Source organism: Heterodontus francisci, chromosome 30 (genome assembly GCF_036365525.1).
Source record: "Heterodontus francisci isolate sHetFra1 chromosome 30, sHetFra1.hap1, whole genome shotgun sequence".
In the NCBI taxonomy this organism is placed as follows: Eukaryota; Metazoa; Chordata; class Chondrichthyes; order Heterodontiformes; family Heterodontidae; genus Heterodontus; species Heterodontus francisci.
In genome coordinates, this window is record NC_090400.1 from 48,494,150 (window position 1) to 48,517,920 (window position 23,771).

The 23,771-nt window shown below is 43.6% G+C and overlaps 1 protein-coding gene across 5 annotated transcripts in view; it reads right to left on the reverse strand.

Annotated features, from left to right (window-relative positions):
* Window positions 1–250: 250 nt before the first annotated feature.
* LOC137346749 (spermatogenesis-associated protein 22) overlaps window positions 251–23,771 on the reverse strand; it is an 83,546-nt gene continuing 60,025 nt past the window's right edge. For all 5 annotated transcript variants that reach the window (XM_068010524.1, XM_068010523.1, XM_068010528.1 and 2 more), the window contains 2 exons: window positions 20,168–20,265; window positions 251–2,964 (listed from right to left, as the gene is read on the reverse strand). In XM_068010524.1, coding sequence (XP_067866625.1) covers window positions 2,773–2,964; window positions 20,168–20,265 — 290 coding nt within the window. In that variant the 3' untranslated portion in view covers window positions 251–2,772. The remainder of the gene's footprint in view (window positions 2,965–20,167; window positions 20,266–23,771) is intronic.

The following is a 23,771-nucleotide window of genomic DNA, read 5'->3' on the forward strand; positions in this document are numbered from 1 at the left end:
TTAGACATGCGCTGGGTAGTCCTGTCACCACACAGGGAGCACAGCTGGAAAAACTGTGTGAGCTGCTTGCCGGCTCCAGGAGAGACATCCCTCATTAAAAGGCACTTAGTGCCTGAACGAGGGACCTGGCAATGGGATGGGAGGACCTTCTGATAGCCACCCCACTGCTCTTGCTACCGTCACCCCCTACACCCTCTTCCCCATGACCCCTACCCCTGAAACCCCTCCCACCTGATCTATCTATGGCCTGGGTCCAGCACCGCTCCTGGGCCTTGGGTAGGTGCTCCACTGGCAGTAGCCACCACCTTCGTGGTGGCACTGCTCAGGTAAAGAACTGCCAGCCTCTGTTTGGCTGGCAGCTCTGAGGGCGGGACTTGTGCCGCCGGGGTCTTTGATCCCATGCAAGACCTGCCGCTGTTCACTTAAGTGCCTAATTGGCACTTGATTCAGCGAGCCTCCCATAGAAAAGACACGAGGTTCTCGGCATTTCTTTTCCCAAACGTTGAAACCCCCATCGCTTGGATAAAATCCCAGCCATTGAGATCTGCAAACCAGCAGGCTAATCTCCTTTCCCAACTGTAGCGATGCCTCACCTAGGATTGCATAAAAGACATGCTTATTACTTTTCTTCCCTTCATCCAAAAATGTTGAAGCTTAACATGTCACCGTTATTTATCCCTACATATATTACCACACCACTACTCATGCCACTTTTATAACACCCAGTAGATTTACAAAGCTGGTGCAATCTAGCTCCCCTCTTGGCTTCCATTTCCTCCGTGGTGTTCCCCTCAGACATCCCAAATGAATGTGTGAGCTCCCATATTGAAAAGTCATATGGCAGTAGTTGCTTTTTATTCTTGTACAAAACAGCTAAGTTTAAAATTTCAACCAATGTTGACATAAAGTTAACAAAACATCTTTCCAATAATATAAATCCTGGATTTATTTCAAAATTTGCAGATAACACAAAGAAGTATTGTGAACTGTGATAAACTTCAAGGGGATATAGGATGGTTGAATGGGCGGGCAAATGAAATTTAATGCAGAGAATTGTGAAGTGCTTCATTATGGAAGAATGAAGAGTAGCAATATAAATTAAAGGGTACAATTCTAAAGGGAGTGCAGAAGCAGATGGACTTGGGGTATATGTGCCCAAATCATTGAAAGTTGCAAGGCAGGTTCAGAAAGCGTTAATAAAGCTTACAGGATCCTGGGCTTTATAAATAGGAGCACAGAGTACAAAAACAAGGAAGTTATGATAAATCTATATAAACCTGGAGTATTGGGTCCAGTTTTGGCCACCATGCTTTAGGAAGGATGTGAAGGTGTTAGAGAGGGTGCCAAAAAAAATTCACGAGAATGGTTCCAGGGATGAGGAACTTCAGTTATGTGGACAGGTTGGAGAAACTGAGGCTGTTTTGCTTGCAGAAGATAAGATTAAGAGGAGATTTAATAGAGGTGTTCAAAATCATGAGGGGTCTGGACAGAGCAGATAGGGAGAAATTGTTCCCATTGGCAGAACAATCCAGAACCAGAGGTCACCTATTTAAGGTGATTGGAAAAAGATGCAACAGCAACATGAGGGAAAACTTTTTTACGCAGTGAGTAGTTAGGATCTGGAATGCACTGCCTGAGAGTGTGGTGGAGGCAGATTCAATTGAGGTCTTCAAAAGAGAATTGGATAATTTATCTGAAGAGAAAAAATTTGCAGGGCTACAGGGAAAAGGTGGGGGAGTGGGACTAGGTAAGTTGCTCTTGCAGAGAGCCAGTTTGGACACAACGGATCAAATGTCCTCATTCTGTGCTTTAACCATTCTATGATGCTAGATTTACTATTTTAAACTATTATTAGCTTGTAGCTCTGATGGGAATTTTGTTACAACAGAGTAACAGCTCAACAAATGCAGCAGCAAAGTAGACCTGAATGAAAACAATTTAATATTTATTAGATTGTGGCACAATATGCAGAACTGTTATTGATTTTTATGAGATAATATATACTGAACATAGAATTTTCTTGTAATAAAATGCTGATTACTTCTCAATAACCCTGCAATAATGATGTCACAATCATTAATCCTCTTATGTGAACATCATGACACATCAGAAGTGGTGCTCACTGACAGCCAATGTCTGCAATAAGACAAGAAATGATCAAATTTTAAAAAATCTCTGCATAAAATTGAAACAGCACGTTTTACATAGGGAGTAGTACAATCTCAAAGTTTAGATGACAGCTCTTCAGTTTATAGCCTTATTTAAATTTCTTCATTGAGCTGCCAACTTTCAATCGATGAGAAAAAAATTCCCCCTAAATTGTATTCTAAGTAAAGCACCTCAGTAAATGCTGCAAGGGAGAACTTTAAAGAACCAGTGATAAATAAAAAAATGTATTCTGATAAGTAACAGGTTTGTGTTTACATTAAAGATGAATAATGTTCACAAAAGGCATCACAGTTTAGCATTCTGAATTCTCCAATTTTCAAAGGAACCTTATAATGGAATCCTTGTACCTCAACAAACACTTTAAATCTGCTGAAAGCAATTTGGTGCTGAATACATCAATTTTAAAGCAAAAGGTTTAAAGGTTCTGTCAAAATGTGTTGATTCACAAAACATATTTATACAATTTATAATTGTAATTTTAAAATTAAAATTTTGAAACCGTATGAAAATCATATTGCAAACTGCATCTACAGTGCCCTTTGTTTGAGCCTCCTACATAACAAAAATAAATGCCAAATTTTGATATTGGTTATGAAGAACTATTCAGACTTCATTTAGTCCCTTAACAAACTGTGTCATTTCACCATCTGCTATGCTGACAAATTCAGTGAAGGTTTTTTGTTCTACAATTGAGGCAGGCCTGACAGACACACATTTAAAAAGGTTTCTTCTCTGGTCATAGGTCCCCATGCATCTGTGTGCCTGTCCTCTGATCAACCTTGGAAGGTCACGGTCCTGTTAGAAATAGCAAATACAAGACTTAAGATATCAACCAGCACATTAACATTCAGTGGGAAAAAATTCAAAATGCTTGGTATGTTACAAATCTTACCAGTGCTAGATGCTAATAAAATAGCTACAGTGGGCCAAATACAAAATAGAAACTACTGCCAAGCACTATAATTTATTCATCAGAATCCAAGCTAGGATTAAATAAGATTTAGAAAGACTCAGTCAGTACAACACTGTTATAAAATGTTACAACCAAGAACATACACTTTTTAACAGTGATATAAAATCTTAGTCCGAATTCATTGGCAGTTGGTATTGTCAATGCAGTCTGAAGTTGTTCTTAAATAAATACAAGTCAAGAGATAATGCAAGAATGTACCAACACACTGTGCCAGAGCAGTGGAACATATATTCATGTCTACAGTAACTCATATTATTAGTTCCTCACCTCAGTTTGTGCTCTTAAAAAGAGGCATAAAGTAAGGCTTAGTGTTCCTCCACAAGCAAGGAGGGGAAAAATGTCAGTGGACAAGTTATCCTGGATTTGGCTTGAGTGATACATTGGTAGCAGTCTGATACCAAGGGCTGAATTTTATGAGTGCGCCGCAGTTCGCAGTGACGCACTCTGATGGCGGCATGCATCCTGCGTGGATGCGCCATCCCTGAGTCCCCGTGATATTTTGCACAGGGGCTGATTTAAATGAGCGGCTGCCCGCTCTATGTCATCGGGGGCAGCCGCTGTGTCCCTGGCAACGGCGTCTGGCGCCACCGTGCAGTTGCCGGCGCCATTTTTCAAGGGGCTCAAGCCTTCAGTTACATTCACATCTTTAACGGTCCCACTTTGATATAAATTTCAATAAACATTTAATTTAACTTTGAATCCCCTCTCCCACCAACCCCCCACATTGAGTACAAAATACATAAATTGACCTATCCCCCCTATATAAACTTTTTGAAATTCCAAACTTCCCCCCCCAAACTTCAGCATCTTTGACCCTCGCCTCTGAGGTGTTAGATTGTATAAATGCACAAATTAGGCAAGTGTGTAACAAAGGCAGAGTAGTATTAATGGGGGATTTTAACTTACACATAGATTGGGAGAGGCAGACTAGCACCTGTCAGAAAGGTAGTGAATTTCTGGAGTGTGTCCGGGATAGTTTCCTACAGCAATATGTCCTGGATGTAACAAGGGGACAGGCAATATTAGATTTAGTTATGAGTAATGAGCCAAATTTAATTAGTAGCCTAACTGTGCGTGAACATTTATCCAATAGTGATCACAACATGATCGAATTCAAGGTAGCGTCTGAAAGTGAAAAGCACGAATCAGCTACTAGAATTTTAGACTTGGGTAAGGCTGACTTTACCGGGATGAGACAGAAACTGTCCACGGTAAACTGGGTAGATCTGTTCATAGGTCAAACGACTGAAGAACAGTGGAGAATATTTAAAGAAACATTAAACGAAATACAGAGCGAGTATATACCCCTGAGATGAAAAAACTCCACTTCATAGAAAAAACAGCCATGGACAACTAAAGAGATTAGGGATAGCATAAAACAAAAAGGGCTTACAAAAATGCAAAACGCAGCATAGATCGGCCGAGTGGGATCGATACAAAGACCAGCAAAGGGTCACAAAGCAGCTTATAAGACCTACTAAAAGAGATTATGAAAGGAAACTTGCAAGGGACATCAAAATCAATAAGAAATTTTATAGTTACATAAAGGGAAAGCAGGTGGTCAAGAGCAATGTAGGCCCACTAAAAGCTGGAAATGGAGATATTGTCATTGATAATGGGGAAATGGCAGACATGTTGAACAATTACTTTGCCTCAGTATTTACAGTTGAAAAGGAGGATAACTTGCCGGAAGTCCCGAAAAAATAAATAGCCGATAGGGGACAGGGACTTAATACATTTAACGTAAAACATCAGTAACAAGGAAATTAATGGAACTAAAGAGTGAGAAATCCCCAGGACCTGACGGTTTCCATCCGAGGGTTTTAAAGGAAGTAGGGGAGCACATTGTAGATTCCCTGACTATAAGTCTTTCAGAGTTCTCTAGATTCAGGAGTGGTCCCTCTGGATTGGAAAGTTGCATATGTGACTCCACATTTTAAGAAGGGTGAAAGGGGGAACCAAGGAAATTACAGACCAGTTAGCCTGACATCTGTGGTGGGCAAGTTGCTGGAGTCTATAATCAAGGATAGGGTGACTGAACACCTAGAAAAATTTCAGTTAATCAGGGACAGCCAGCATGGATTCATGACGGGAAGGTCATGCCTGACAAATCTCATTGAATATTTTGAAGAGGTGACTAAGGTGGTGGACAGGGGAGTGTCTATGGATGTTATTTATATGGACTTCCAGAAGGCATTTGATAAAGTCCCACATAAGAGACTGTTAACTAAGGGAGAAGCCCATGGAGTTGAGGGCAAATTATTGACATGCTTAGAAAGTTGGTTGAGTGGTAGGCGACAGAGAGTGGGGATAATGGGTAAGTACTCCGATTGGCAGGATGTGACTAGTAGTGTCCCACAGGGATCTGTGTTGGGGCCTCAATCATTCACATTATTCATTAACGACTTGGATGACGGCATAGTAAGTCAAATATCCAAATTTGCTGATGATACAAAGTTAGGCAGCATTGTAGACAGTCTAGATGATAGCATAAAATTGCAAAGAGATATTGACAGACTAGGTGAGTGGGCAAAACTGTGGCAAATGGATTTCAATGCGGGCAAGTGTGAGATTATCCATTTTGGACCAAAAACGTATAGAGCAGGGTACTTTCTAAATGGGAAGAGGTTAAGTACAGTGGATGCCCAAAGAGACTTGGGGGTTCAGTTGCATAGATCTTTAAAATGCCACGAGCAAGTGCAGAAAATAATCAAAAAATTAATGGAATGCTAGCCTTTATATCCGGAGGATGGAGTATAAAGACACAGAGGTTATGCTGCAGCTGTACAAAACCCTGGTTAGACCCCACTTGGAGTATTATGAGCAGTTCTGGGCACCACACCTTAGGAAAGATATTTTGGCATTGGAGGGAGTGCAACGTAGGTTTACAAGAATGATACCTGGACTACAGGGGTTAAGTTACAAGGAGAGATTACACAAATTAGGCCTGTTTTCGCTAGAATTTAGAAGGTTAAGGGATGATCTGATCGAAGTCTTCAAGATATTAACAGGAAAATGCAGGCTAGATAAAGATAAACTATTTCCACTGGTTGGAGATTCTAAAACTAGGGGGCATAGTCTAAAAATGCGGACCAGACCGTTCAGAAAAGATGTTAGGAAGCACTCCTTCACGCAAAGGGTGGTAGAGGTTTGGAACTCTCTCCCACAAACAGCAGTTGAAGCTAGAACAGTTGTTAATTTTAAATCTGAGATAGATAGATTTTTGTTAAGGAAAGATATTAAGGCATATGGGCCAAAGCCAGGTATATGGAGTTAGGCCGTGGAACAGCCATGATCTCATTGAATGGTGGGACAGGCTCGAGGGGCTGAATGGCCTACTCCTGTTCCTATCTTCCTATGTCCTATGTAACTCCTTCCCACCATCCCCACAATCAATAGCAATAGTTTTCGCCGCTCCCTCGATAACTTTAGTCCTCCCCCTCCCCACCAGTTTCTCGCCTCAGAACTCCATACCGAGTTCCGAAAGCATGTGTTGCGGCCAACACCTGTAATATCGCTGTGCGACGGCTGCACGGTCCAGGTAAGTTCATGACCATTTATTTTAATGCATTTTAATATTTAAATGAAGGCCCTGCCGCTAAGCAGAGGGGGGGATGCACTGAGGCCTTGCCACCGCCGGTAATATGCGGCGGGGCCTTCTCGGAGTCATAGATTGTGGCAGATCACTCCCGCAAGTATTTTATGGGCCCCCCCGCCATGACCCACTGCGTCGAGGGGCTGGTAAAATCCAGCCCCAAATGTTATGTTTTGACTTCCTGTTTGGGGAAATGGTGCATAGTGATATGAAAGTGATTATTTTTGTTAAAAAGTATTTTTAAAGGAATTTATGGTTAAGCTGAATAAATGTTGGATCAGTTTTTTTAATCAAGAGGACACTGAGAGAGAGCTGGATTGGCAAGAGTGTTTCTGGCTGTCACAAGACTCAGCTTGGATAGCAGAAACCCTAGTAACAGAGGCAGAGAAGTAACAAGTGCTCCTTTGATTGGACAAGCCCAGTAATAACAGAGAGCACCTGGATGGGCAGGAACACAACTGTCAAGCTTTCTGGTTGTGAGTCAGTGTGTGTGTGGTTTTACCTTCTGGAAGTAGATATGGAAGCAGTCAAGAGCTGCTGAAGTGTCAAAAAAGGAGCAGAGAATTCCAAGGAAGAACAGAAGACAACAACCCAGCTCGCTTTTCCACAATTCCCTAAAAGATTCTGTGAAGCCCATTGTGTTGATTCATCTTGTTTCCTATATTTGAGAAAGTCCTGCTAAATTACTTTTCAACGCCAGCTAAAGAGAACTATTCTGGAAGATTCTAGTGACCTGTCTGCATGTGCTTGGAGGTTGGACTGTGTGCCAGTTTGGTGCAGCATGTCTCATCTGCTATTTTCTTCAGGGGTGGGCAAGTGATCTGCCAGGGTTTTTTTGTCTGTAATAGAGCTCTGATCTAAAAATCCCTTTTTATTTTTTCTGTGTTTATGTGTCTGTGTAAGTGTGAAGGGGCTAAGGTAAAAAGGGACTTTAAAATTTGGTTAATGCAGAAAGGGGACTTCATAAAAATTTAATGTTGGAACTTTAAAAATTCAATCTGCGTGATATTGCTTTACTTCATTACTAGTTAAGACTTGTTTTATAATAAACTGTTAATTTTGTTGTCCAGTAAAGAAACCTGGTTAGTGTGTTCTATTCTGGGGAAAATTGTGTATCTGATTGTTTCAGTAAGTGGGAAAATTTTTAAAAACCTGTGTGACCTGTGAAAAAGTAGGACTGAATTAACAGTGCACTCCTCCTGCCTCGATCATTAACAATAGTGTAGAAGTATCCACTTTACAAAAAAAAGCAAGTTACTCCCACGTACATATAATGAGATTATACACAAATATAATTTAGTCAAAACTGTTCGGATTCATACTAAAATGTCAAAAATCCTTAACATAATAATTGTATTTTGTCTGAACTTTAGCAATTGTAGTTCATCAAGTATGGCTGTCATCTTTTTCAGGGTAGCACAGCAAATAGGCACATGATTATGAAAAACATTCTCCAGAGATTATTTTCACTGCGTATAATTAAAATGAAACCAAGTCATTGGTTATTGAAGTGTAGGAATTTATCATGTTAGAGGATGTTGTGATTTTGCCTGTTTCTTCCATTCTTGATCATGGATGGGTGAATGGAAGAAGAATCAATGTTTTTGTTGATGAGGGAAGAAGTTGTGCAATTTTTCTGATTCCTTTTATTTCAATTCGTAGACTTCCTATTGAGCTGTCCATAGTCAGCTGATAATACGAGGTTATTTAAGTATAAGGTCACAACAGAGTTGAGAGAGAGCTTTCAGAAATTCAATGCACAGAATTACCTAGTGGCCATCAACTAATATTTTTTTTAATTCATTCATGGGATGTGGGCGTCGCTGGCCAGGCCAGCATTTATTGCCCATCCCTAATTGCCCTTGAGAAGGTGGTGGTGAGCTGCCTTCTTGAAACGCTGCAGTCCATTTGGGGTAGGTATACCCACAGTGATGTTAGGAAGGGAGTTCCAGGATTTTGACTCAGCGACAGTGAAGGAATGGCGATATAGTTCCAAGTCAAGATGGTGTGTGACTTGGAGGAGAACTTGCAGGTGGTGGTGTTCCCATGCATTTGCTGCCCTTGTCCTTCTAGTTGGCAGAGGTCGCGGGTTTGGAAGGTGCTGTCTAAGGAGCCTTGGTGCATTGCATCTTATAGATGGTACACACAGCTGCCACTGTGAGTTGGTGGTGGAGGGAGTGAATGTTTGTAGATGGGGTGCCAATCAAGTGGGCTGCTTTGTCCTGGATGGTGTCGAGCTTCTTGAGTATTGTTGGAGCTGCACCCATCCAGGCAAGTGGAGAATATTCCATCACACTCCTGACTTGTGCCTTGTAGATGGTGGACAGGCTTTGGGGAGTCAGGTGAGTTCCTCGCCTCAGGACTCCTAGCCTCTGACCTGCTCTTGTAGCCACGGTATTTATATGGCTACCCCAGTTCAGTTTCTGGTCAATGGTAGCCCCTAGGATGTTGATAGTGGGGGATTCAGCGATGGTAATGCCGTTGAATGTCAAGGGGAGATGGTTAGATTCTCTCTTGTTGGAGATGGTCATTGCCTGGCACTTGTGTGGCGCAAATGTTACTTGCCACTTATCAGCCCAAGCCTGGATATTGTCCAGGTCTTGCTGCATTTCTACACGGACTGTTTCAGTATCTGAGGAGTCACGAATGGTGCTGAACATTGTGCAATCATCAGCGAACATCCCCACTTCTGACCTTATGATTGAAGGAAGGTCATTGATGAAGCAGCTGAAGATGGTTGGGCCTAGGACACTACCCTGAGGAACTCCTGCAGTGATGTCCTGGAGCTCAGTTGATTGACCTCCAATAACCACAACCATCTTCATTTGTGCTAGGTATGACTCCAGGCAGTGGAGGGTTTTCCCCCTGATTCCCATTGACCTCAGTTTTGCTCGGGCTCCTTGATGCCATACTCAAGTCAAATGCTGCCTTGATGTCAAGGGCAGTCACTCTCACCTCACCTCTGGAGTTCAGCGATTTTGTCCATGTTTGAACCAAGGGTGTAATGGGGCCAGGAGCTGAGTGGCCTTGGCGGAACCCAAACTGAGCGTCACTGAGCAGGTCATTGCTAAGCAAGTGCCGCTTGATGGCACTGTTGATGACACCTTCCATCACTTTACTGATGATTGAAAGTAGGCTGATGGGACGGTAATTGGCCGGGTTGGACTTGTCCTGCTTTTTGTGTACAGGACATACCTGGGCAATTTTCCATATCGCAGGGTAGATGCCAGTGTTGTAGCTGTACTGGAACAGCTTGGCTAGGGACGCAGCAAGTTCTGGAGCATAGGTCTTCAGTACTATTGCTAGAATATTGTCAGGGCCCATAGCTTTTGCAGTGTCCAGTGCCTTCAGTCGTTTCTTGATATCACGTGGAGTGAATCGAATTGGCTGACGTCTGGCATCTGTGATGCTGGGGACTTCAGGAGGAGGCTGAGATGGATCATCAACTCGGCACTTCTGGCTGAAGATTGTTGCAAATGCTTCAGCCTTATCTTTCGCACTGATGTGTTAGCCCCCCCCCCCCATCATTGAAGATGGGGATATTTGTGGAGCCACCTCCTCCAGTTAGTTGTTTAATTGCCCACCACCATTCTCAGCTGGATGTGGCAGGACTGCAGAGCTTAGATCTGATCCGTTAGTTATGGGATCACTTAGCTCTGCCTATCTCATGCTGCTTACGCAGTTTAGCACACAGATAGTCCTGTATTGTAGCTTCACCAGGTTGACAATTCATTTTGAGGTATGCCTGGTGCTGCTCCTGGCATGCCCTCCTGCACTCTTCATTGAACCAGGGTTGGTCTCCTGGCTTGATGGTAATGATAGAGTGGGGGATATGCCAGGCCATGAGGTTACAGATTGTGGTTGAGCACAATTCTGCTGCTGCTGATGGCCCACAGCGCCTCATGGATGCCCAGTTTTGCACTGCTAGATCTGTTCGAAATCTATCCCATTTAGCACGGTGGTAGTGCCACACAACACGATGGAGGGTATCCTCAATGTGAAGGCGGGACTTCGTCTCCACAAGGACTGTGCGGTTGTCACTCCTACCAATACTATCATGGACAGATACATCTGCGGCAGGCAGATTGGTGAGGATGAGAACAAGTATGTTTTCCCCTCTTGTTGGTTCCCTCACCACCTGCCGCAGACCCAGTCTAGCAGATATGTCCTTTAGGACTCGGCCAACTCTGTCAGTAGTGGTGCTACCGAGCCACTCTTGGTGATGGACATTGAAGTCCCCCACCCAGAGTACATTTTGTGTCTTCGCCACCCTCTGTGTTTCCTCCAAGTGCTGTTCAACATGGAGGAGTACTGACTCATCAGCTAAGGGAGGGCGGTAGGCGGTAATCAGCCAGGTTTCCTTGTCCATGTTTGATCGGATGCCATGAGACTTCATGGGGTCCAGAGTCGATGTTGAGGACTCCCAGGGCAACTCCCTCCCTACTGTATACCACTGTGCCACCACCTCTGGGGGTCTGTCCTGCCGGTGGGATAGGACATACCCGGGGATGGTGATGGCAGTTTCTGGGACATTGTCTGTAAGGTATGATTCCGTGAGTATGACTATCTCAGACTGTTGCTTGACTAGTCTGTGGGACAGCTCTCCCAACTTTGGCACAAGCCCCCAGATGTTAGTAAGGAGGACTTTGCAAGGTCGACAGGGCTGCGTTTGCCGTTGTCGTTTCCGGTGCCTAGGTCGATGTCAAGTGGTCCGTCTGGTTTCATTCCTTTTTATTGACTTTGTAGCGGTTAGATACAACTGAGTGGCTTGCTAGGCCATTTCAGAGGGCATGTAAGAGTCAACCACATTGCTGTGGGTCTGGAGTCACATGTGGGCCAGACCAGGTAAGGACAGCAGATTTCCTTCCCTAAAGGACATCGCCATCAGTCAATTAATCTTTAATCTATTTTTAGCGTTCTTTCCTTTTTCTTAAACTCAAAATAATAAATCAGATGAAAAATAAGCTTAGACATGTTTTACTCAGCAATCTTAAACCAGGCATCTCAAAGAGTAACACAACTACAGAGCATGCTGGTGCCAGCACAGGAGGTTTGAACCCTATGGGAAAATAATAAAGCTGTTTCAAAACTATACTGTATTTTAAACCTTATTGGCCAGAGACATGTGATTCTGAACTGAAAACAACAACAGGTCGTTTTTTGAGAAAATACCTGTCACAGCTGTCATAAAGCTGGAGTGAAATTAGTGAAGAGTTTTTCTTAACAAATTATAATGAAAAATGTACTATGCACCTCAGATCCACAGACCAAATTGCAATAATTTGTCACCAATTAGGCAAAAGGGTGATTGATGTGTGGAACTAAATGTAATGCAAGATAACAGCAATCAAATTTTTGAACTTACATTTGGAGAACATTGGTAAGTTTGTTCAGCAAATTATTGCGGGGGATGATTTTAGTCTCATTTAGCATGCAGCATTAGCTGGCACTTTTTATCATTTGTAAATTACTTCTCGATGTAACAGTATAGATTTTACTCAGTGTTGCCTGTTATATTGGCACTTGCCAAGGTACGCATGCAGCTTCAAGTTAAGTGAATTTACTCTTTTGTTTTTGTTTTTATTTTTATAGGCTGATAAATGTTATGTTTGTGTTCCATGATAAGTCTTGCCTTCAGCACTTCATATAGGATTTTGGCTGGGAGATAAAAAATAAACTTGACCACATTAGGTCAAAGGATGCAAAAGAAGCAACAAGTAGCAATCCCTTAATATGGCCAAATGTCCAATTCCTTCAGTTACTCTATAGAGGGACAAAAAGTAATAGTAGCTCATGCCAGTGAAGAGCCCCAAAGTTTGTTATTGGCTGTGCAAACAGCACTTGTAATTTTGTACCGTTGCATCAAGCTAGAAATCCTGTCCACCAGAATCTTATCGTGAAAGTGCTAAACCAAATCTAGTACATATTATACATTATATGGGAATATTTGATGTTGGAATTGACTAAAGAAGATAAATGATTTATCGTCCATCATCATTATTGCCTGCCTTGATGAATAGAAGTAAAAACGAGAAATGCTGGAAATACTCAGCAGGTCTGGCAGCATCTGTGGAGAGAGAAGCAGAGTTCGAAATGTTAACCCTGCTTCTCTCTCCAAAGATGCTGCCAGACCTGCTGAGTATTTCCAGCATTTCTTGTTTTTATTTCAGATTTCCAGCATCTGCAGTATTTTGCTTTTATATTGATGAATAGAAGATTTGTCACTGCAAAGAGGTACTATCGTTAATCAAGTGGAACTGAAGACTCATTCTACAGCACTAACATTAATTTATATGGGAGATGTGCTTATATTAAAGGAGCCAGAATCATTGGGCTGGATTTTCAGTCGCCTGTGAGGGTTAGGTTGGGTGTTGGCATGCATTGAAAATCATGCTCTTGATGGCATCACTGGTTCCCGGTGCCTCCGGAAAACAATGCAATTTTCAAAGAGAGAGTGGGAAAGGGAAGCCAGTAACCCACAAGCCTCCATTAACAGTCTTTGGAGCAGCAATTTGAGATTTTCCATTGGGAGGCACGGGGGAAAAGGAAGGTGTGGGACATGTTAGGGTGCAGCTGTCAGGAACACAACAGGGAGCAGTGATTGCTAATGAATGCATTGCCCAACGGTTGTGAGAGATGGGAGATTTAAACTCAGCTGCTCAAGCACAGTTGCCATCGCTGGTGCTGAGAAACTTGCATTTGTGAACTATGAGTGATTTGACTCTTGAGAGTGACATGAGTCTGCTGGCATCAACTGGGCATCAAAGGTGGGTAGAGGAAGACCTGGTAAACCAATGAGCAGCAAGAAAGGAAGTTGAGATGGAAACAGGCTTCTCTGACAGTGGACAGAGTAGCACGGAGGAGATTCAGCAGATGCATCCTTCTGGTCAGGAAGAGACCAGAGGAGCACAGCGAGAGGCTGCAAGGGGAAGAAGACGCTACCCAAAACATCAGGTGTACCGCCCAAGAGTCAGCTATCTGCAAATGACAGAGTGCCAATGCTGTAGAAGACTGCGCCTATCCAGGGAGTTAATCTCAGACATTTGTGCTCTGGTCCTCAATGACCTGATACCTCACGCCTCTCATGGCAGCCCCCCCACCTGTGACTGTCAAGGTCACCATGGCACTGAATATTTATGCATTCGGGTCATTCCAAGGATCAGCTGTGGACCTGGGTGGCATCTCGCAGTCGGTAGCTCATCATGCCATCCTGCAGGTCATGGATGCCCTCTTCCAGAGGGCGGGGAACTACATCCATTTTGAGACAGATGGGCCAGCACAGGCACAGAGGGCATTGGGCTTTGCCACCATGGATGGATTCCCTCAGGTCCAGTGGGTCATCGGTGGTACCCATGAAGCCATCAAGGCACTAACATACCAGCCATCCAGATTCCTGAACAGAAAAGTCTTCCACTCAATGAATGTCCAGGTGGTCTGTGACCACAGGAAGTGCATCTTACAGGTGTGCACTCAGTTCCCAGGCAGATGTCATGATGCCTTTATCCTTCAAGAGTCCCAGGTGCCAAACATTTTTAGGCCAACATCCAGACTCTATAGGTGGCTGCTCGGTTACCCCTGAAGAGGTGGCTCCTGACGGCCGTCCGGTACCCAGCCATGGAGAGGTGCTACCAAAGCCATCTACTAACATGTACCTGCATTGAACAGACCATTGGCATCTTGAAGATGGACTTACATTGACTGATCAGGTAGTGCCCTCCAGTACAAGCCAGCCAGGGCGTCTCATGGTTGTCTGCTGCACACTGTACAACTATGCAAAGACATCTGGAGCTGGATGAAGAGAAGGATCCAGCACGCTACTCTTCCTCGGAGGAGGACGTGGAGGAGGAAGGAAAGGAGAAAAAGGAGGACGAAGGGGGTACTCCAGAGAAGCCCGGTGCCCAGGCATTGGGGAAAGTCCACCGAGGCCATCCCAGGGCTCATGGCAGGCTGGCATGGCTGCAAGGGCCATGCTAATTGTGTGGCTCCCAGTCCTTATGACAGATGACTCAGTAATGCACCTTCCTTCAGAGAAATTATCCAGTAAGCATACACATTGGAATAATACCATTGCCATCCACATTGATTGAAAATGGGGTTTCCACTGCCAATAGTCTCCCCCAACACAGACCATGGCACTGCATGAAACCCAGCACCCCCATCATCCACCCCGGCCTTTCACTCTGTGGCCCTTTTGAGATCAAGCATTGAAAACACCCAAGTCTGCTCATTGGCACAATCAATAATATTATAAATGAAAAGATAATGAACATACAAACTCAAAAAGCATCACCCAAGTGACCCATAAACTGCATCTAACAATGCGGTGCCTTGCATTCACATCTTCTCCCATGAGGTGCTCTCTCTGTGGCTGAGGATGAGGTGGAGGCAGCCTGCTCCCTTGTCTCTCTTCACACCGTCCTCATTGTAGAGATGCCCATGAGGGCTCCTCCACAGGCTGCTGCATCTGTTTTACTGCAGGGGCAGCTTCTATCACAGGGCCTTGCTGCATGGATGGTTCTCCAGTCAGAGGGGCCAAGGAGGTGAGGGCTGATGCCAGTGCCCTTGAGGGGTGGTCCCTCATCAGCCTCTTCATTTGCCTCAGTCCTTCATAGTGCCCTTGTATGCTGAACGAGACCACTAGCTGGTACACAGCTGGCATCCACTCCATGCATCTCTGCACAATCAGCAACACTGAGCGGTCAATGCTACAGAGAGTCTCACTCTTTCTGTGCATTTCAGCACGCTGCTCCTGCATCCATTCAGAGTGATGCTGCACATGCTTCTCCAAGAGGTTGGCCACTCTCTCAATGGAGGAGCTCATGCGCTCAAAACCCTGAGACATAACGAAGCACATGTGCTGCATGTCTGCCCATGCCTCCACAATGCCTCAGGGATCTCCGACATGTGGGAGCTCATCTGCCTCTGATGCTCTAGAAAGACCCTTCTTATGTGTGACACCAGAGGCCTAGCATCTCCACCCAGCAGTGCATAGCTATGTCTTTCCTCCATCCTCTTTCCTCCTGCCTCACCCTGCTCACTTGTGAGATGTGGTTCACCCAGTGCTCTCCATTCTAAGTTAGGCTGAGGCCCAACCGAGGTGAGTGCGTTGGTGCCGGTGGAATGTGCAAAGGGCTGATGTGGTTGTGCTGTCTCAGGGACATCTCTCCCTGCTGAGTAGGCCAGCGACAAATGAGTTGTTACATCTTGCTCCTCCTCCGCAACTGGCCCCGTGGGAAACACAAGAAGGTGGTAATGAGAACTACTCAGCAGGTGCCTCAGCACAACCAGCCAATAGATGACAGTGATTGTATGGCCACAGCACGCATTGGGCATGAGTGACCTCCATGCCCTTCTCCTCTAGATTGAGCTATCAAATGACCCTGTTCTGGCCAACCTCCCATCTTGGCATCACCCACGGCTTGATGCAAGGGCACCTTCGCCATCTCCAATGCTGCTTCCTCCATAGGGGTCAGTCTGTGGAGCTGCGGCACACCACCACCAGTCTGAGACATCTCGCTTGAATAATGCACTCTCTTCTCCTACAGGATGAAGAGAAAAAGATTTATGAGAAGGCTTCCCTCCCTCAACCATTTCAGCTTGATATTCACATTAGATGTTGCGTTCCTCAGTGATGCCCCCAGTTTAATTTCACCCCATATGTGAGGGTTACTTACGTCTCATTGATGCAACTGGCCACTTGATCTGACAATGTTAAGGAGAACTACGAGCACTCAGTCTGTTCAGCTCACGTCCATGGTGTATACAAAGACTTTTCACCTGGGTATCGCTTGCCACTCGCCTTTCCAGATCTTAGCAGATCATTGAATTGCTTTCTGCACTGCATCCACGTCCTCCTAATGACTTCCCGGCTTCTGACCTCCACGGCCAATTCCATCCATGCCCTCCTGGTCTGGCTGGGAGGATTTCTTCCAGACAAAGGGAAGAGCACATCTCTACTCTCAAAGACAGCATCTGTCAAAGCCTCAACGGAGGCATCTGAAAAGCATGGGGCCGCCTGCCCAGGCCAGTGCTGACCCTCTGAGCACCCTGCTGCTCCATTCTTCCAGGCAACGACAAGCCCAATCATGGGTGCCGTTTGCCTTTGAAAATCACCCTCCGTGATGAGGTCCTGCCTCCAGACGACTCCTGACGTCGCTAATCGGGTGCCAAACTCGCCGCCAGGCCAATTAGGGCCTTTGTATTTTAAAAAATTGTGTTGCATTACTGACGATGACATGGTGCAGGATCGGGACCCAGAAATGATCCGGCCCCTAGGTTCCTGCCCCCGGAGTGAAAATCCAGCCCCTTATGTATGGCAAGCAAGATGACAGCAAGTTATTTCTACAGTATGATGCTCCATCCTGTGGTCCAGCTGAAAAACTACATCAGCTATACATACTGCATAGAACCACTCACTCGCAATGTACCTGAATGCACAAGATAATTATGAATGAAGGTGGCCTTTGATTTATCTAATTCAGAAAGATTCTATAAACGCACACCCAAATGTAGGATTCATAAATAATTCCAGGTGTTTTTCTCTCCACTACTCTATCTCGACGATTATTCCACATTAATCAATAGGTGTGTGAGGAATAATTTCTTGATATCTTTCCTAAAAGCACCCTTCTTTAGTGTGGTTCTGAACCCTCAGTTCTACATCAAGAGTTTAATTTAAAATAACATATCTGGTTAACTTTTTCCATATTCATAACAATCTTATATACTCTAAAAGATTATCTCTTGGATGTCTAATTTCCAGATTGAAAAGCCCAAGTTTCCCCAGTTCTCTCTCATAATTCATACCCCTCACATTGGGGAGTAGCCAGTGCTTGTATGTCTCTCCAGTTTCCTGGCAACTAAAACTGGATGCAGTATTCAAAGTATAGTCTAACTACAGGATTGTAAATTAAGAATATTACTTCCTCTGACTTGTGTTCAACTGTTTTGGATATTTAATTCAGCATCCCGTTGGCTTTGTTGATTGCTGTTCTGCATTGGTTGGATACATATAGTCTGCTAAGCCTCCTAGATCTCTTTCAGATTCATTTTAAGCTATTTCAACATCATTCACACTGCGCATATTGTCTATTTTTTCTTCCCATGTACAGAACTTTACATTTGTCTTCAATAAATTTCATCTGTCATTGTTCTGCCCACTTACATAACTTGTCTAACTCTTTCCAGTTTCTGAACTGCCTCTTCTGATTCCACTGCCCCTCCTAGTTTTGTATCATCTGCAAATTTGACCGCTTTTCATTGAGGTTCTGAATCTCAGTCATTTATGTAGAGACAGTAGCAGTCCAAGCACTGAGCTTTGAGACACCATTCAGCACTCCTCCCATTTTGACATCACGATTTGTGTGATTTCCTTCCATTCCATCAGTTTCTTATCCATTGCCAGGGGGTTTAATATGAATCCCCACAGCATTGAATTACAAGCCTTTTATGTGCAACTTTGTCAAGAGCCTTTTAGAAGTCAAGATAAACCACATCACAGGGCAAAGCACAGTCCACTTGGATTTTTACTTCCTCAAAGAAGTCAAGGAGGTTGGTCAGGAGAGATCTTCCCTTTCTGAATCCATGTTGACTGCTGTTTCCTAGATTGTTAGTATACAGATGGTCTTCAAGTTTACTCCTGATAATCAATTGCATTATTTTACATGAAATGGAAGGCTAATGTTCTGTAGTTGCATGCATCTGTTTTTTTCACCTTCTGTATGGGCACCACATTAGCCTGTTTCCAACCTTTTGATACCTCCCCAGTGCCCAATTACTCCCTCATAATGATTCTCAGTGCTTCACAAATCTCTTCTCTAGTCTCTTTCAGAATTCTACCATCTATCCTATGGGATTTATTTGTTTAGAGCCTGATTAGCCTGTCAAGGACTTTCATCTCATTTATAACAAAGTCATTGATTTTACTTGGGATATCTTTTTTGGAAAAGGCTTGTTGCTCATATCTTCTCTTATGAATACTTGGAGGAAGTATTTGTTCAGAATATTTACTATTGTGTGCTCATCTTCAGTTTAGCCCCAGCTTTTTTAATTTTTTCAAGATTTTCTTTTGCTTTCTGATTCCATTTGTAATATGTTGCTGGAATTTCCTAGGCCACTACTCCTTTCTCCCTACAGGACTTGTTCATGCCATTTTTTCCTCTTCATCTCACTTTTAATTTGTTTGATCAATTTAGGACACATTTATTTGGTCTGAGCTTGTTAGTTTTAGGAATGTAGAGTTTTATGGACATTTTGTCAGATATACCTGAATCTCTGACTTTCTAACTCTCTCTCTTCCAAGACAATCCTTAAAACCTATCTGACCAACGTGTCCTAGCATTTCCTTACGTGGTTCAGTAACACATTTTGTCTGTTAATGCTCCTTAGAAGCGGCTTGCGACATTTTACTACACTAAAGGCACTATCTAAATGCAATGTTTATTTCTCATTTGTGAACATCCACAGCAAATATACCTCTTAGTTTTCCTTTCATCAGTTTTCCTTTGTTGTGTATTTCTCCTGTTTATATTTGGTTTAATTTTTTTAATCCCAGGAGCTCTCACTTGATTTAATGTGACGCTTTCCTTTACTTTTGGCCTCCTTGTGTTTGATTTTGCCTTTTACTTCCCTTGATTTTTAAAAAAATTTGTTCATGGGTTGTGGACATCACTGGCAAGGCCAGTATTTACTGCCCATCCCTAATTGTCCTTGAGAAGGTGGTGGTGAGCCACCTTCTTGAACTGCTGCAGTCCTTGTGGTGTAGGCACACCCATAGTACTATTGGAGAGGAATTTCCAGGATTTTGGCCCAATGACTGTAAAGGAATAGCAATATATTTCTAAGTTAGGATGGTGTGTGACTTGAGAGTAGAACTTGCAGGTGGTGGTGTTCCCAGGTGCCTGCCGCCCTTGTCCTTCTAGGTGGTAGAGGTCATGGGTTTGGAAGGTGCTGTCAAAGGAACTTTGGCAAGTTGCTGCAATGCATCTTGTAGATGGTATTATTTAATTTGGCTTATTTCAGGTTCTACCCACCAACCTATGTCACCTACTTCACAGGTATTTTCTTTCAACTTAGTTCCTCTCCTCTGTACTTTTCACTTCTTAGGTGTTCTCCTTTTCAATCTACTCTGCTTGAATTCTCTTTTAAGAAAACACCAAAAGTTATTGATCCATCTGTTTTTCCAGGTCCTGTTACTTTAACTAATTTATTGAAACTTCACATGCAATCTGTGGTCCTTTCACTTTACTTCAGATGGATTTTGAGTTCTTTGGCATGTCTATGCCCGGGGTTTATTGATTTAAAAAGAAACTTTGCAGGAATCCTTTGGAGCAGCTGCCACACCAGTGCACCAGAAGCGATTTATGATCATGAAGAAATTCCATGTTGGCAGTGTTTCAATGTGATTTAACATTATGGAGTACTATATTTACCATTTCATAGAATACTGACGGAACTGAATCCTTTCTATCTCTCAGAAGAAAATTTTTAGCACTATATTCTCCAGCTATGACGGCTGAATCTAGGGTAGCTGTAAAAAAAAGATTGTACAGATTTAAATCGGGAGAAGTTGATCCTGTGCTAAAGAGTAGTACTTATTTTGTACTTATTCATCAATAGTTTTGTTTCTTGCAAGGTAGCTATTTAATAGAACATTCACATATAGATATTTACAATCTTCATCTGGAACAAAAGGACAAGTAAAATTAGCTTGCATTTACAATTTGAGAAACAAGACAAGACAGATAAATATTGGAAACAAAAACAAGAAATGCTGGATTCACTCAGCAGGTCTGGCAGCATCTGTGGAAAGAGAAGCAGAGTTAACGTTTCGGGTCAGTGACCCTTCTTCGGAGATAAATATTGGTTCAATTTATAGTCGCTGAAATGAACAAACTATATAAAAATAAAAACAGGTGCTCAAAATGTACAACAGATCAGTCAGCATTGCACACAGAAAGATAGATTATTGTTTTGGGTATAAGATATATAAGACTTTTTTCAGCCAGATTTTGAGATAGGAATAACAGTGAGGCTAACAGCACTCCCCGTTATAATGGAGAAAAAATGACAGCAGCTTCTGGAGTACGCACATGGAAATCCAGAAATGCTGTCAGAGATACATCGCTCCTCCATCTGGTGCACTGCTGCAGTCCTCGCTGATAGACTCCACATTGAACATATATACAAAAGAACATACGAATTAGGAGGAGTAGACCCCCTTGAGCCTGCTCCACCATTTGATAAGATCATGACTGATCTGAATGTGGCCTCAACTCCACTTTCCTGTCTGCCTCCCATAACACTTGACTCCCTTATCTATCAAGAATCTATCTAACTCAGCCTTGAATATATTCAGTGATCTAGCCTCCACTGTTCTATGAACATATGAATTAGGAGCAGGAGTATGAATGCAACAGCATGAACTGAGGGTACTTGCCCACTAGGATTATCCTGGAATGCGAAAATAACTCATGGATTCCTTTCTCTACTGCAAATCGTCTTCTTAAACCCCTCGACCCTGCCTCCTCCACACTCATCTCCAACTACGTGCAAAAAGTTCATGGTCTCCTTTGTCACTAAATTGTGACCGTTCTTTCAGCTGCCTCTGCCAATTCCCTCCCTTTCCCTAGCCACCTGGGCCAAACTTTCTCTAAGGTTCCCCTTGTCCTAGCCCTGAACTCACATCTTTCTCTTTCTCTAGTTTCTCTCCTATCTTCCTTCAGGCTCAAGGGGCCGAGTGGACTACTCCTGCTCGTATGCTCTCTCCGGGCTCATCCTGTCTGAGATCCAACTCCTGCTCTTTCAAGCCTATTCCCATGACACTTCTGATCTTGTATCTACCTCTCTCTATAACTTGCTGCAGCCCTATAACCCTGTGAGATATCTTTGCTCCTTCAATTCTGGCCTTTTGCTTACTCCTGATTTTAATCACAGCTCCATGCCTTCAGTTGCCAAGTTTCTAAGCTGTGGCATTCTCTCCCTAAACACCTCTGCTTCTCCACCTCTCTTTCCTCTTTAAGATGCTCCTTAAAACATATCTCATCTGCCCTAATATCTCCTTATGTGGATTGGTGTCAACTTTTGTATGATAATGCTCCTGTGAAGCACCTTGAGGCATTTTGATTCATTAAAGGCGCTCTATAAATGCAATCTGTTGTAGTTCCACACTAAAAATGGCTGAAAAAGTTGGGGTTGGTGCATTCAACAACATCTTGTATTTATACAGCACCCTTAAAGTAATAGAACATCCCAAGGTGCTTCACAGAGGCATTATAAAACAAAATATGACACTGACCACAAAAGGAGATATTATGATAGATGACCAAAAGCTTGGTCAAAGAGGTAAGTTTTAAGGAGCATTTTAAAGGGGGAAAGCAAGGTAGATAGGCTAAAACGTTTAGGGAGGGAATTCCAGAGCTTAGCGCCTAGGCAGCTGAAGGCACAACCACCAATGGTGGAGTGATTAAAATCGGGGATGCTCAAAAGACCAAAATTAGAGGAGCACCAATATCGTGGCAGGTTGTAGGGCTGGAGGAGATTACAGAGATAGCGAGGGTTATGAAAACAAGAGCGAGAATTTTAAAAGGAGCAACTGGGTTTTTAACAGTATGATAAATGATTATTACTGCTAAACAACCTCCCTGATTCTGAAAATTTAATTTTACAAGTGTGGTGTCTCATTTCCTCAGAAGAAAATTGATGTTTAAAAAAATCTCCAACATGTAAATAATTTTTTTTTCTGTCCAATTTTTCTCTCTTCTATAATCTCATCTGTAATTCTCAATCTTTATTTAACTTTCATTTAAATCTAATTTATATTTCCTGCTTTCTACTGGTTTAGACTCTGAAGGCAGAATCTTATCAGCCATGCGGAGATGGCTTTGGAGGCAGGAGGGTGGGGAATTTCAGAAAATCTCGTGTTGGGGCAGTTCCCCGATGCAATTGTGTCTCTAAGCGATCTTGCTGAAGGCAGAGTCTGAACGTCACCGGCTACCTGTCCGTTAGAGCGTAGTTAATTATGAGCAATTAAATGGCCACACAGGGGCAAATTGGTGTTGCCGCTGGGAAATTAAGGGCAGTGGACGGAACTCCACGCTGAGGCCGAAGCACGCAGGTGCCTGGAGGCAGGCCTGGGCTGGGGGGCAGAGAGGTGTTTAATTTCCACCCCGATACTAGAGCCGCGTGTGCCAGAGGGCCGCAGCTGCGGCGACAGAACCTCCTGTGGAGGGCTCCCCTTTCACAGTGGTGGCCTGGCAGTCGTGACCACACTTATGCTGACTTGTGAAGTCTTCAAAGGGTGCCTTCATCTTGAGGTGCCTCGCCTGCCGGTCTTCTTCCTACATTAGCCAGTGCCTACCTCTGCTAGCCCACAGCTTTGGATGCTTTGATTGGTTCACCTGCCTGCGTAGCCCTCTGCCATCCTTAATTGGACGGGGGTCCCGGAGGCAGCCTGTTAATTGGTCACCTCTTGGAAGATCGCACAGGCGGGGGAGCTCAGGAACCATCGGGCTGGCCCCCAGAAATGGTCCCCACCCAGGTTTAAAAACTGAGGCGGTAAAATTCCGCCCTGTGTCTCAGTGGCAATTGTTAAATCTGATTGTTGGAAAAACTTTGCTGTTTCCTGCCTTGCTCACAGATACCCTGCAGAGGGCACCACACACTAGAACAGATGTGGGCTAGAGCGAGCCTGCACTCTAGAGCTTGCAAATATTTTGTGGGCAGCTGTCAGCAATGGTAACGAGAACCGTTCCTCCACTGCTGACCAAGAAACACAGACCTACATCTTTACTATTTACTGCCAATTTTCTTCTAAACACCTCAACCATAATGAGGTTCTGTTGTCTTTGAGGTGACTTTTGTTTGTCTCTTTCTCCTACTTCATTGTCAGTGTTGCTCCTTTTTTCATCTTTGAACCCTTAACCTCCACATTTTCTTCTCTGTTTTCCTTCACTCTTTACCCAAGACTGTCTCACACTTGGGCTTTTCCAGCCTGACGATGCCAATTCTGATGAGGGATGACAACAAAAATACTAA